Here is a 15576-nt window from a genome sequence, read left to right as displayed (position 1 = left end):
AACTTTTTTTAACCTTACGAAGAAGTTGGATTTGCAAGATCTACCGGCATGGTTTAGATGTGACGAGAGTGTGAAGCGACTGTTCGTTTGAAAACAAAAATGGCATCTCCTAACGAAGTTAGCATAGATGCTGCTGTAACATCAGTCAGATCTGAACTTTTCGATGACAAAGATGCCTTCACTCTTCTCTCAACCGGCTTTGGCAGGAGTTTGTTTAAACTGGCTCTGCTGGTGGTAGCACTCAGCTATTGTTGATCTTTGATAGACAGTGATAGACAGATGGTGCATCCACTCCCCTGCCAAGTATTTTTTTAACCTGCCTGCCCTTTCCAACAGTTTCCAAGGACGATTTCTCAGATGGTTCTTTGTAACAAACCATCACACGTAACAGGTTGCAACATTTTCTAAATTGTGCTCATTCGATTCCCTGCCGAGAGTTAGAGAGTTTAGACGATTGACGCCACTCTAATGTGTGTATGGTCATTTCTACAGCCAGCAGCCGGTTAGTGTAGCTTAGCATGAGTACAGGAACCAATGGAAACAGAAAGCCCGGCTCTGTACAAGGTTAGCAAACAATAATTTGCCATTTTTCAGGGTGCTATGCATCTGATTATTTCTTGAGCAGTTGTTTGAAAGCAAACAAAATATAACATACTGTATGTTGAGTAGGGAGCTTTGAACGTGCTGGTTCTGACCTTCGTACAGTTTTCAGACTTTGTCATAAACTAAGCTAACTGGTGGCTCGCTCTAGCTTCACATTTACTATACAGACATCAGGGTAGCGTCAGTCCTGCCATCTAACTCTTGTCAAGAAAGGCAATTGCCCCACATATTCTCTAAATGTTGAACTTTTCCTTTAAGTCAAGCAGCCTTTTAAAGACTTTCCAGAGAAATAGGTACCAAATTTAACAAACTGGCAGATGAAATGGAAATAAAACAGAGCAGAGTCTAATGGTGGCATTCCGGCAGCTGGCTCTCTGTGTGACGGTTCACATGCCAGGGAAAGTTGCAGGATGAGCAGATCCGCATGAAATGTGTGATAAAAGTGAGCAGACAGAGGAAAAAACAGTCGAATGGAAACATTTTCAGCGAAGGAGGAATAACGAGGGAGAGATGATTGATAGACAAAAAAGGGCTTAAGGGATGGAAAGACAAAAACACTGAGAGGGAGCGAGAGAGAGAGACTTGGAGGGAGGGGACAGACAAGTTATTCTAGTTGCAGACAGCTGACAGAAAGCCTAAAATAAGATGGAGCCATCTAATGTGCACATATTCCACAGCTAGACTCACAAACCATAAAACAGATGCACTGGTAAATACTTTTATGCCACTAATGGTTTTGAGCACAGGAGGGCCAAGAATCGACGTCAAGCTGAGTTAATATCGTGCTTTATTGTTTTTCCCATAGAAAGTGTTGTTTCCTATGATCACATTTCATATAAAAGAGACACAAAGTAAAAACTTTAGCAGTACTGTATCAGACTCCTAGTGTAGTAATAAATATAAAATGTCGTCGTGAGATAGAAAAGGTGAAAGTTGCGGGGCAGGGCGAAAGGGAACACATCAAAACTGACCTGAAACTGGAAGAGCTCATAGATTGGTTTACACATCTACAAATATAGTCTCACACCTCTTCTGCTGCCGCTCACACACACACACACACACACACACACACAAACACACACATACATACAATGCCAAATAAATGAGCTGTCACTCTGGAAAATAAACATACATGTTTAAAACCCAGCTGGCCACGTTTGATGGAGCTGGAGGGACAGACGGATATCTCAGGAGCTAAGACCTTTGTGTCGATAGATGTGTGACATACTAGATACAATTACCACACATATTACATAGTGAAGCTAGCAGAGATAATGGAATTAAACTAGAGACTGCTATCTCCCACAAGGAGGAGTAGTGATGCAAGTGGTGATGCAGGAGAAGGGGACGCTGGAAGGACGAAAAGTGAGAAGTGCTCTTGTTCATTGTCGCTCGTAGACTCTGGTGCATACCACATCATCTGCTCGCATGGTCTGAAAAGAGAGGAGAATGTGGCTGTTTAACACAGTTTGATATGAATTGATATTAACAGTTAAGTATTTTGCAGAACAAGTCGCTTATGTTGATTCTCTTTCAACATTATTTACCAAAAGCACATCAGGAGCTTTGGATTTGTACTCACTGCCAACCCTCATGCAGCCGTCAACCATAAATACGTTATACAGTTTACTCCAGAGAGGACTGTGGAGGACGCATGTGTCAGCTCTGGTTGGACTGGTTTACTGGTAGACGTGGGTTAAATAATTATTTGGAATACTTTGAAAGTTTGAGGCAACCTGAAGTGCCAGCTGGGCGGGGTTTGTTATTTACAACCGTTCTGTTTGTGGAGCAGTTATCATTCACTCAGGTGTTGGTGGCTCTCAGCAGCTGAACAAAACTGAATCGAAATCATATTCGACCCAGACCTGTTTAGCGTTTCAGTATCAGCCTTCACTGCACGCATCACCGGCATCATAAGTATTCGTTTGCCCGGTTATGTTTTGATTTTGGTTGTGCACTTGGTTTGACTTCATGTTGAGGCCTGTACTTACATTCGCAACCTCGACAGAAAATCTTTCTACTTCTGCCAGGAGAAGAACTCGATTGGCGTTATGGTACTCTAAGCACAATTATATAATTCGTAATCAAAAGGCAACACTTAAGATTATAGCCTGAAAATTACAGCGCAATCTTGTTTTACAAATGGGAGACCAATAAAATACATGACTACCAGTACAAGAATGGCAGTACAAGTGAGGAAGACTGGAGGTTAGTGGAAATGCCATAGAGGAAACTACAATGCAAATATTTTTTCCTTACCTGGACTTCAATCATGTTATACTTAGGTAACAAACTAGGAGTAACAATACTTATATTTATAATATAGTTTTGGTATAATATATTTTATACATACAATACAATTACAAGAACAAACAAAAGGTACATGAATTTTGTCACTGTGTGTTTTTAAAGTTGTAAAACAGCTACTTACAAAAAAGTGCTTGGGTGGAATCGTATAGTTTTGGGGTGGTAAGATACAGCTGAACAAAAAAATCATGTGTGTTCACTTAGGTTTGTTTGTCCTTTCAAAAGAGCTACTTCATAAATAAAACGGGCTGGATTACACTTTTACTCCTGTTTATTGAGCATTGTGCTGAATAAAATATGACATGATGACTTCTGAAGAAAGACCTTAAACAATAACGACCTATACTGAAAATACCTTATCTGCTACTTTCCAAGATCAAGGATTCACTTTCACATTCGAGTCGAGTCAAGTCCAGTTTAAGTAATGAGTATTTAAAGTCAAAGTCAGGTTGATCTGATTTGACTCAACACTACAGGTAGTTATGGTTAAGACTTGACTGATCCCCCATATGTACAACAAAGTGGCCCTGTAGTCTGTGCTCTGTAACCTATCGTATAGCGTTGTTGGGTCTGATAAACTCTGGCGTGATGGATAGTTGGTGTGCCTTACCAGGATCAGCTTGCCATCATTGGTGATCTCTCGGGTCCAGGACGTCTTTGGCCCTTCTCCTTTCTGCAGAATCTGCTCACAGCTGATCTTACTGTCGGTTTCCCAACGTGGAAAACTCTAAAGACAGAGAACGAGAGAAGAAGAAAAAACATGAGATACCTCATGTTAGTTGTTGGATGTGTAGATGAGTTTATGGGCAGACATACATAATGTTGTTGAGAGGGGAAGGGAGACAATGAGAGTGGCTAATGGAGTGAGAAGACGAGAAGATGAGAAGGTGGAGCACGGTAATCACTGAGAGGTGATAACTTGTGATGCGCTCATCGTTACTACAGTGAACTGCTGGCTGGTTGCATGTGTTTGCTTTGGAGACGGCCAAACAGAGGCCATCTATGGGAAAACGGGGAAAGCAACGGGGAGAATAAGGGAGGGACGGAGGGTAGGAAAGGGCAAGAAGGGGGAATGGAGGAGAGACGGGAAGTTGAAAGGGGTCGTAAAGAGTGTGAAGGAGCATAGTGTAGCATGATAGGCCTTCAGAGACCAAGGGAGGGGTAAAGATATGCTATCAGTCCAAATATGATGAAAAGCCAAATGAAACAGATTGATGTAATCTGGACAGCTCCCTCCCCTTAGACCCATTTCTTCTGCGTGTGTGTTTGTGTATGTGAAAGTGCGGAGAATGTAGAAGTGAAAGAGCATTCAGGAGTATGTTTGTGTTCATGTGTTAAGTACCGTGCAGGGACGTCCATCTACCGTGGCCTCATTAAACTCCTGTCCCACAGTGAAGGTGATGTGGGTGGTGCGGACTGTGGTCGAGGTTTTAATGGACAACGTCTCTCCGTCCTGTGAGATCTCCACCAGCGGCTTGGAGGCTGCCGTCACCGCGATCATACGCAGCATCTTGTTCACACCTGAAAAACACACACACATAAGATGAGGGTATATTAACAAAACTAGAAAGACTGTATATAAGAGGAGATTCAATGCAAAAAGACATAACACCCTGGAGAAAGATAGTTGATTGTTGAGTCTTTTCCCAAAATTGTCAAAAACGCTTTGGGTCGGCAGCTCAGGTCAGATGCCAGCCCAAAGCATCAGTACTTGACAACCTTCTGGAGAAAGATAGTTCTCTTGCTTTAAAAGTACAATATGTAACCTCTCTATCAAAACAAAACAATAGAGTCGGTTCGAGAGTCGGCTGCAGAGCCTGACCCTGTGGAGAGTAAACACCCAGAATCACATCGATTTTGCTCAGATCTGCAACCGTTTACCTGTGGGAGGAAAGCTGGGAGATTACTTTTTAACTTTTCGAATTAAAATGTGTATTTATCTTCACTCCAGTTTATCAACCTGACTGCAGCAGCGATCCGTGGAGGTGTACTGTAATGTTGACTGGTGACTGATGCTGAAGGGGAAATGTTATTTTACTTCATGAAGTTAGAGGAGACAAAACTGGAGTCTTTGGTGAGTGCTGAATTGGTTGTGTGCAGCTCCTCACTAACTTTAGTTTATGGCTAATGCACAGTGAAGTAATCCGGCTGTTTGGCGTGTATAAACACTGCAACCTGAATAAACACAAATGGCCGCTTTGTCTGTGTTCAATAAACCATTAAACAACCACCACTGCTGATGAAATTATATCTGATGTGCAAATGTTCACAGACGAGGTAATGTTTTAAAGTTTTAATACTGTCAAGTTTAGTCCCGTTCGCCGAGTAGCAACAGGCCCACCAATGAAACACACCACAACCATGAGTAAACTTGTGGATTTCTCTGGTTAGAACATTGTTGGAAACATTTTGGATAATGTAAGCACACAATTCAGTAAAATATTTAAAAAAGTTGTGGCTGTTTTTAGACATTTTAATGCAGAATTCATACATATTGTATCTTTAAATTTCATATGAAGGGCAACAAACTTAATACCTGCTTTTGTACAAACTTTGAATATTCCCATGTTATCAGTGCACATCCACAAGGGGTAAACTCAGGTTAATAGGACACATCTTTTTTGCGTCACACAGTGTTGGTTTATAGGATTCAGCCCTAAGGAGCAAAGCAAATTAAACCACTTTTTACCAAATTATGCACAAAATTATCCTTAGGCCCTGTGTGTGTGTGTGTGTGTGTGTGTGTGTGTGTGTGTGTGTGTGTGTGTGTTTGAGTGGTGTGGTGTTGCTGCTTGTTCAGGGTTCTCCTGCACACTCAGGGTAAAAGGAGCAGCCTAGCATTGCACAGCTCTGTCCAATAATGATGACAGGAGGAATCAATGAGGCCATATGACAGCACATCTGTATTCCCCTTCACACGTAATCATCTTCGCCCACACACAGACTCAAACACGCAGACATGTGGTGATTTGTACTTTTTGCAGTGGAATTGGCATCATTTTCCTCTCTACAACACAGAGAGAGACGCACACTCATATTCCCATAGCATGTTGCAGCGAGACTGATGATACAGCGTGGGAAAAGAGAGCGAATGAGGTGCAGACCGATTTGGTGGGAGGAGAGAGGAAAAAGGTGGTGGTGGTGGTGGGGGCAGCGGTCTGTGTGTGGTGTGTGAAGATCTCTGTCCAAGTGCGAGGGGAAGTGTGTGTACGTCGTCCAGTGTGTATCTGCCGTCGAGTTGGGTTTCGCACTTCTCACCTCTCACACATTCCCACCTGTCACCAAGGGTAAATATACACACTCGCCGAAATGCACAGTCATTCAGCATGCATCAGGATGCCCAGGCTGCAAACTGAATGTATGTGCTGCACACACATGCTGTGCTGTGTGTGCTTTGTCATCGTCTCAGTGTGTGCACTTGGATTATGTGCAAATTGCATTGTGTTAAACGACATCATGCAGGAAACAGGAAACATTTTCACCCTTTGGCAGCAGCGGCTTTCTCTCCTGGAGGCATCATATTAATCAATGAATAGTCTTATTCATAATTTAACCGCTTGCAGGGGACTGTACATCGTACCCGAGGCATTGTCTGATTAATTACTTTTTTGATTTTTATGTGTTCGGTGACAGTTTCACAGACATGCGGTCAGGTGTAGAATTTAAGCTCATGAACTCATTTTTTATGCTACATTACACTCATAATCTACAACATTTTGTGGGGAATGTACTTTTTACTGCACTACGTTTACAGTATCTGACAGGTATTGTTACCAGTGATACTGCAGATAGAAAATTTACATCCAAAACACCCAACACAACAGTGTAAATAAGTTAAAGTTAGCTTAAACTCAGACAGATCCAACATTAACAATGTCAGTGCATCACAACAGTTACCTGATTACATTTGGAATAATCTGAGACTGAACTATATTTATGTACGTATTGATTATTTTCACTCTGTGTGATTGCAAATCGTATTCGAATAAAGGATATAAGTACTTCTTCTACCATTGCATATAGTAATGTGGTTGCAAGTACACTTAATCTTAGACTTTTACTCAACTACTATACGTATGGGTGAATTTCACCTTTGTCAAAATCACATTTTAACACAATATCTTTACTTTTACTGAGGTATGCCTTCTGGATACTTTTTACAACACTATGAGGCAAAACATGTCTGCTTGTTCTAGTTTTTAAAAATGTGAGGATTTACAGCTTTTCTCTGTTTTATATTATTCCCATTTGTTATTCCCAAGTGATTTAGCAGTTTAAAAAATTGACTGATTAGTTTATACTGTAATTTCTCATTAGTTGCAACCCTAAAGGTGGGTAAACCATCAATCAATGGATCACTGTGTGGCTTTAGTTTAAAACACAACTTAAAAAGACAAATTAACAAAAAAAGTGAAGTAAATTTGGCCCCGCTTCCCATTATGTGTATGTAATGACTCTACATCAGAATAATATCAGCCTTTCAGAGTGAAAAACTGAGTTTGGTTTAACAATACATCACTGCAAACATGTCTGTATAGCTCTAGGAACCATAGTTGAAAAAATAATGCTACTTAAGAAAAGAAGAGTCTCCTTCCTAAAAGTTTGGATTATTTCAGGCAACAAACTGACCTGCAGACACCGACTGACCTCTGAGTCTCCTCAGTCTGCTGGCTCAGACACAGGAGTCAAGTGCTGGCCTGTGGACCATTTGGGATCCACAGAGGGGGCTGTGGCTTCTCAAGTAACTGCTAGTTGTTAGAAGTCAGAAAGTTACCTGAACAGACTTTTGCAAACCTGTGACCAAAATCTTAAAAGTCACACCGACCCGGCCACATGTGGACTCACAGATAGATAGATAGATAGATAGATAGATAGATAGATAGATAGACGGTCAGGGTTGGAGGTCAAAGAGCAGAGGGCAGAGGAAGCGTTTGGGACATGGGGGAGACGAGGGAAGAGGGGAGGAGAACAGGAGTGAGGAAAGGAAGAGAGGATGGAGGGAAGGAGGAGGGCACCGGGTGCTGACAGGCTGCATACAGCTGCGCTTTGGCCCCCATTGAGACGAGGGCCATTCCTCTCTGTCAGTCATGCCAATGCAGAGGGAAATTATAGGAATTATAGTCTCTCTCTCTCTGAGTGTGCGTGGAGTTTAACCTGCATTCCTGTTGCAATTCCTCCTCCATGAATACTCATCTTACATCTCACATCTCTGTGGCACCAACCTGCACTGATTATTGCGCACGGTGCCATATCATCACGTTGCCAGCTTTCCCATTGATATAGCCTCCCCACACACGCGCACACACACTTTCTGCCTCACGCACAAGCACATGGACCCATTAAACGCTAATTGGAGCGTCGGTCTGACAAGAAAGTTGGAACTCGTCCTCTCGCATCTTTTGTCAGAACAATAGCGCCATTGCATATGACCTTTATATTCAGTAGACTGTATCTGTGTGGTTGTGTGTGTGTGTGTGTGTGTGTGTGTGAGTGAGTGTGAGAGAGAAAGAGAGAGAGAGAGAGAGAGAGAGAGAGAGAGCGACAAAAGGTGGCGTTGTTCGGTGCACTCATCTCTCCGTGCGCCCTTACGCGATGATATGAATTCCAGGTGTGCACTGGCAAGTCATCTAATGGGAATTGGCTACTAACGACAGACGACTCTGCGCGCGCACGCGCACGTACACACGCACACCATGACGCCTGCCCGGACTCCAAATGCGCCAGTGATGTGAATGAAAAAGCTGTTTGAATCTCAGCAGCAGGTGTTTGTCGTTTTCCCCGACTGTCACTTCAGATAATGTGGCTGTCCTGCACTGTATAGCGCCATAACGGTCACTCTGCAACACGCGCACACACACACACACACACACACACACACACACACACACACACACACAATCGGAGGCTGTGACACAGACAGATGTGCCGCCGCTTGTCTCTATTGTGTTTACAGGCGAGGCCAAAGGGAGAGAGGAGAGGAGAAGGGGTGAGGCTGGCTGGGGGCCAAGCGTTGAATTTTGGGTTCTGCAGAATGACAAAGACCCCCCACCCATGCGGCACAGAGGGGTGATCCTCGCTGGTGCGCGGACACATAGGAAGATTTGACCTATAATGTGCTGAGAAAGCTCCAGTTTGAGCTGACACATCAGATCTGTGTCAGTACGCACAGAAATAAGAGCGTCACATGAAACCGCAAAAAAAATGAGTCAAGCCGCATTTGTGTCATCATTTTTATCACTCACCCAACTTTTTCAAGAGTTCATCAAAGTTTTCAGAACTCTTCATATCCCAGGTGCCGGCGAAATTGGGGATTTTGCGCTCCATATTCGGCTGCAGGTGTTTCGGAGGTTTAATAGGTGAACTGTCAGGTCCAAGTTTGGTCGGTGCGCTGCTGTCCCTGCGCGTCGTGCGTCAAAAGTGCTCCAACTGCCGCCTCTGAGTCTGGTCTGGGTGTGTGGGCGCGCCGGGTGGTTTGATTCTGCCTGTCCAGTTACTGCTGTCCTCTCCCCGGGATGAGTGACCGACTGACAGAGCTCTTGTCTCACCTAAGTGCCAGTGCGCGTTAGAAGCGGCTGCGCTACAAATGAATGGCACAGAGCGCAAAGATACTTGTGTGGGGATGCACACGCCCCTTTCAATGCGGACACGCCCCGCAGCCCAGTACATTAAACGCACAGATCCACAGCGCCTCGGCCTGACCACGCCCCTGTAAGGCAGCGTGTGCACTTGCCCACGCAGCCAGCGTTTGGAGACGCTTCTCATCCACGCGCATAACTTGATTCATCCAGGGTGACCGCGCCCTAATGGTCCTGTGCGCTCTGGAGAGACTTCTGCAGACTTGATTTATTATTATTATTATTATTATTATTATTATTATTATTATTATATACAATGCTGAGGTGTAAGATGCGTTTTGCCACTTGTGATACCGTCATCACTGGCATGGTTGAATGAAAGACTTACAAACGCGGTGAACATTATTCTTGCAAAACAGGGAGGATGTCGGCTCGGCCGGTCTGTTGACAGAACATGTCGTCTTGGCAGGGCAGTGCGAAGGAAGAACCAGTCAACTGCCAGACTGGCAGAGTGAATGGATGGCAGAGCTTGTGTGTGTGTGTGTGTGTGTGTGTGTGTGTGAGAGAGAGAGAGAGAGAGAGAGAGAGGGACAGAGAGGCCAAGTTCACCCCAGCCTCCTGTGCGCCACGGCGCTGTGTCATAAAAATAAAAGCGGTGGTAATGGGATACAGCTTCTGGCCTCGACCGGTGGGCTATCCATTTAACGGGGACTGCGTCAGAGGAAAAAACACTCTGAACCCATGAGAGAGAGAGGGGCAGAGATTAAAATAAGAGGTGGGATTGGCGCAGGTCGCCGGTGACTCCTCAGAGCTTTTCGCTCCCCGCTGCTCAGACGGAAGAAGGGGGAGAGGAGGAGGAGACGCAGGGGCATTTGGAACAGCGCGTCAGACGGGACAGGGTCAGGGGCCCGCGGGGTCGGAGGTACTCCTATAAAGAGCACGCACACTCACACACACACTGTGTATGCACGCACGCGCCGATGATGGATGGCAACGGGACAAAGCCGACGTTAACTATTGACTCTTGATGGATGATCCCATCCGCTACACTGCACGGCGAATTAGCGCGAGGTAAACCGGGCGACTTAGAGGTGGGGGCGGGGGGAACCTCAGGCTACATGTACTCAGCGGCTCAGTGTCAGAGTTTTAACAAAGACGCACTGACGAACAACACGTGAATAACTGCCTCAGATTGATATTTGGTAACGTGATATGCGCTTTTACGCACAGACTTTGTTCCACATCCTGTGCCTTGCATCGGGCCCTTCGGCGCTTTTTGATGTGAATAAGTCTCGCACACATTGTTTCCTTGTCACACACGTGCACGCGCTTCTCACTCACTGGCCACACACCATGCCACAAGCCTGGGCCAAACAACAGAGGTGAGCCATTAGACAGTCATACCAGAGCTGTAATTTCCTCTCATATCCTCTCTTTTTTGTCTTGTCATTCACTTTTTGCGGAGGTTAACTCTTTAAAGGTTTTCTCAACATACAGTCAGTCTCAAAATAAAACATCTAGTCAGTGAAGTAGAAAAGTTGCTGTTTAAAGGCCACATCTGATAGAAAAATATAAATATTCAAGCATCAGTGTGGCTCACTTGCTTCTGCAATGGTGGTCTGTCGAGCACGGTCTGTTCAGAAAGAGGGAATTGATCATCAGCCCCCAGTTTGAAAGTGACTGATGCCAACACAAAGGTTACAATAGAGAGCTGTCTAGTGTTGGGAATATTCATCTTCAGCCTCACCGCAGGCCATTAGCATATTACCATGACACAACAAGAAATGCATCAAAGCCTGCTGAATCAAACAGGCAGCCGTGCTGTGCAGCACAGCGACGGCCTCACCCATCTTGTGTGCGTGCTGTTCAGAGGGGGCTCGATAAAGAGCTCTGAAATGTGTGTGATGCTGCATGTCAGCACGTGATGACAAAGCACCGCTCAGCATTCAGGTCCACTCAACCGTGCTCTGCTCCCCTCAACCTTTCTCTCTCCGCTCATTCCTTCCCTCCATTCCCCCTTTTTCCTTTCTGCCTCTCCTTTACCTCACGCAACTTTCTCTACCCCCCCCTCCTTTCTCCTCCTCTTCCTCCTCCTCCTCCTCCTCCTCCTGTCAAGCTTTTGTTCTTTTGTGCTGCTCTGACACATTCCTCAAGCACGTTGAAGAGAGGGAGAAGGGGAAAACAGAAGGGAAGAGGATGGAGAGGAGAAGAAAGAGAAGGGGGGAAAAGTTAGTGAGAAAGTTAGAGACGAGAGCGCAGGTCATTTTTTATCTCTATTGTTGTGGAGAAAGGGATAGGGAGAGTGAGTCAGCACAGAGATCAAAGGCAAACAGATAGTGACAGAGATGGAGAGGTTGAGAAACAGCGAAAGAATGAAGGCGACAGAAATGTAAAGAGAGACTCTTCTGTCTTTGGAGGCGTAAGAAGTATTAGTTTGCTCCTCCGGTGCCAACTTTATCTCAATCATCCTCATTTCCTGATGTTCCTTTCCAACTATTATCCACCCGTATACTGTTCACTTCTTTTGTTCTGTCACCATGAACCGTGTTGGTAAATGATATCTCCAACGCAGAGATTCACAGGCTGCACCACGTGCAGGCAAAACAACGCTTTTTGAGACTTGTTTAGTTGTGTTTGACTGATGTCAGCCTGAGTTCATGGTAAAAACAGGCCGCTGCTAACAAAAAGAAGAAGAGAAAGAGTAATATTCAGGGCTTCCTCTGCAGTCACTCAGGAGCGGTGGACCACCACAGCTAGATAAAGTGGGAAATGGAAGATTATAATCTAGATTACAAAACAAACAAAAATCACACTAACAAGATTAAAGCACAGTGCCCTAACACTCCAAAACAAACAATTACATAGGAAACACTGTAATAATGAAGAAGAAAGAGAGGCCGATCATTTTCTGTTTCGAGCGGCTGTTGCGTCGCCCACCGTCTTCTGTGTCTCATCCAAAATGCCGCCCTTGAACACATCACAAAAACTACAGCTGAAGGCCAACGAGCTTGTGCGCTCTGTGCCTGCATGATAGGAAATACCTCTCTGTGGATATACAAACTTTTGATATGATAAAAGACCATTTGTTTGACACCGCTCTCGCTAATATAGTCGCAAACGGCACTGGCAAAGAGGCAGAGAAGTAATGAGGAGAAACTGCACTGTTGGTGAAAACATGGATAGTACAGCAACAGGCTCAGGGGCTTTCTCTTGGTTTTTCCATTTTCTCTTTTTTTTACACTGATCCGCTTATCTGAACAGACAGTCTGTGAGAATGATTTCTCTCACTGAAGAGCCACCACCAATTCGACACGATCAATCGGGCAAAAAGCCGCTGACAAAGACCACCCAGTGCCAACAGTGTGGGACACACTGCACCAACTAGAGACACGGACGCCCCGACAATGCCCGATGCTGACTGTCGGCCTGGTGGCTCAGGGTCTTTATAGATTGAGATGAATCGATCAATTAAAAAAATAAAATTTTTATATCCATCTATTCAATGTATAGTATGTTATTCCTGCCACTGTGAGTCTCTCAATCAAACAAAACAAAAGACGTAAGTAGCGTGGGATCATGGGAGTTGTTCTTCATTGCTAAACAACCACCACTGCTGATGAAAATCTGATGTGGCTCAGGCAGAAATATTCATCAGCGAGGTAATGTATTAGTATAAGTTTTGTTCACATTAGTCACGTTCAGCGACTTCCTTCCTCACTTTCTGACGTATCATCTGGTGTTTCCCCGAAAACTATAGAGACAGGTTACCAAATTCAAACATTGTTGGAAACATTCAGCATAATTTAAGAACACAACTGAACAAAATTAATAACAAAGGTCTAGTGGTTTTCAGAGATTTAAAAGCAGATATGTTATATTATTTGTAACGTTCTTATCTTCATTGTATTCTGTATCTATAAGTTAAACAGACAACTCAGAAAACATTAAATCTGAAGTCACAGTTGTGTCAGCAGCTTTTACAGAGATGGTTTTGTTAGGCTGCTTTCTTATTGAAATCAGGCTGAGCCTTGTGTCAACACTCTCACCGGGCTGAACTCTACGATATCTCCACTCTCACTTCCTCTTGCGCTGCTTATTGTTTCCTATTTCCTCCTCTCATTCAAATGACATGGATTTGAACCATATCTGTGGAACATCCAGACTGGCGACAGAGTATTTATTGTCCCGAAGGGAGTTTATCTGGGTGTGGAATGAGAAACAACATGCACCGTATTACACTCCATGCAGCATTTGTTGTACGTTTAGCATCGTGGTGTTAAGTTTATGTTGCAATCGCACTTTTCGAAACTTGTCTGCACAAGTGGGAGTTTGTGCGTGTGATCAGCCTGTAGTAAAGTCACACTTCAGTGGCATTCTCCACTTTATCATCCAGATGACCTCCAGTAAAGTCCGCTGACCCCAGTAACCCTGGTAATCCCAGATGTGAACTTGACCCTGGCCTTCCCCACCGCCAACTCCGGGAAGTCATTATCACTGGCCTTTACCCTCAGAGGAAGCCACTGGACAAGATGTGCACACGCATGCAGACAAAACTGCCACCAATTACAGTATCTTACTCGTAGGATTTACTTCTGTGTCAGTGGGGGGTAGGGCCGTATGATAAATCTGACAGGTTGAGAGACGATTGACTGGACAGGAAAGAAACAAAAAACTGCTCCATGACACAAAGTGGTGTTCCTTTCTGTAATCTCAACCTCCTACAGCCTCTTATGAATTACAGTCTGACGTGCAGCAGTCACTCACGGCTCATAGGCATAAACAGTGTGGAACAACGTTTGCAAGAGAACGTTTCATTTAAGAGGTCACAAAGTTTGTGAGCCACTGCTCTGCACAACAGTTGCTCAACAAACAGCCGCAGTGACACACACACACATTCACAGCCAGCAGTGTGTGCAGCTCTGTGGGGCTGCTGGCACCGGGCTGACCCACCAAACCATGTGGGTTTGATTAGAGCAGAGGAGATGGCAGCATTTAACCTCGTACGTGGAAGTGAGAGGCAGAGAGTGTGGGAGAGCAAAGAGCGGAGAGGAGAAGATAAGGGAAAAGGACTTAGGAAACAGAAAGGAGACTGAAAGTTGAATGCATGAGCAGGAGTGCGACCTGGTGTGTTTGTGATATTGTGCATGAACAGTGATCTGTGTAATCACAGCCTTAACAAAACACAGGGGCAAAAGTTCCTTGTTGCACAGCCAGACAAGGGGCCAGTCTTGTGTGAGTGCTGTAAGTACAGGACACCTCTGCTTTGTCTAAAAAAACACGTGTGTGTGTGTGTGCGCGCGCGCATGTTCTTTTTTCTTTGTTTTCCGTTTCTCTGTCTGCTTTATATGTCTTTTGTTTTGTGTTATTGCTTTGTTTTGCTCTTTCACCCTGTTGTTATTGCTCTTACATTTTCTTTATCCTCTCTCCTCACTTGTCTTGGCTTGTTTAAGTCTACTTCTCCCTCTTGTACTGTGCTGTGTCATACGTGTATGTTGGTCACCTGTATTGAACTATAAATAAATACGATTATATAAAAAAATAAAAACAAACATGGTTCATTATGAATAAGACGTTCAATACGCACTTTGTGAAGTTTTACTGAATTAGGTTTAGGCATTTAGTTGTGATGGTTAAGATGAGGGCATACATTATGTCTGGGTCCTCACAAGTATGGAAGTGAGAGTATGTGTGTGTGCGTGCTCATGCATGGTGTGATTCCCAGCATGCGTGTGTGTGTGTGTGTGTGTGTTGAAATCCTCCAGACATTTGTTCCTCATTTATTTTCCTTCTTGGGTAAAAATCGTATCTTACAGGAATCAAACGGAAAGAGTCAGACACAAATCATCGCTGCCCACACACATCACGTCACTGTATCTAGGAATTTCTGTCTTCAAAGCATCAGTATATCAGAGTGGACAGTGTGTGTGTGTGTGTGTGTGTGTGTGTGTGTGTGAACATGAGACTAAACCTCCAGATGCCTGGGCAGTTGCACCCAGACGCCTGTATTACTCACACTCTATTCCTTTTGTCCTTCAGCCCCCCCTTTCCCAACTCCTAAAATCTCTCTTCCCTCCCCCTCGAGTCTTTGTGG

At 44.4% G+C, this 15576-nt stretch overlaps 1 protein-coding gene and 1 long non-coding RNA gene across 2 annotated transcripts in view; one reads left to right on the top strand and one right to left on the bottom strand.

Annotated features, from left to right (window-relative positions):
- Window positions 1-15576, top strand: part of LOC311259336 — a 34508-nt gene that overhangs the window by 8660 nt on the left and 10272 nt on the right. The gene's annotated exons all lie outside the window — the stretch shown is intronic.
- On the bottom strand, window positions 1374-9601 carry crabp2a (cellular retinoic acid binding protein 2, a). Its single transcript, XM_084357157.1, has 4 exons — window positions 9153-9601; window positions 4253-4431; window positions 3521-3637; window positions 1374-2036 (listed from the first exon to the last, which is right to left on the bottom strand). The coding sequence occupies exons 1-4, from the start codon at window positions 9232-9234 to the stop codon at window positions 1986-1988; spliced, it is 429 nt and encodes a 142-aa protein (XP_084213283.1). The 5' UTR covers window positions 9235-9601; the 3' UTR covers window positions 1374-1985.

Source organism: Pagrus pagrus (assembly GCF_965226575.1).
Source record: "Pagrus pagrus genome assembly, chromosome: 7".
Lineage (NCBI taxonomy): Eukaryota > Metazoa > Chordata > Actinopteri > Spariformes > Sparidae > Pagrus > Pagrus pagrus.
Note: the sequence above shows the minus strand (reverse complement) of the source record. Positions and strands in the feature narration are given on the sequence as shown.

Excerpts from the sequence above, each read along its gene's own strand:
- crabp2a (XM_084357157.1), bottom strand. The coding sequence starts at position 9,234 with ATGGAGCGCAAAATCCCCAATTTCGCCGGCACCTGGGATATGAAGAGT. Across the intron at positions 4,432-9,152 it reads TGAACTCTTGAAAAAGTTGG|GTGTGAACAAGATGCTGCGT; the intron begins GTGAGTGATAAA and ends TGTGTTTTTCAG. Across the intron at positions 3,638-4,252 it reads TAGATGGACGTCCCTGCACG|AGTTTTCCACGTTGGGAAAC; the intron begins GTACTTAACACA and ends CTCTGTCTTTAG.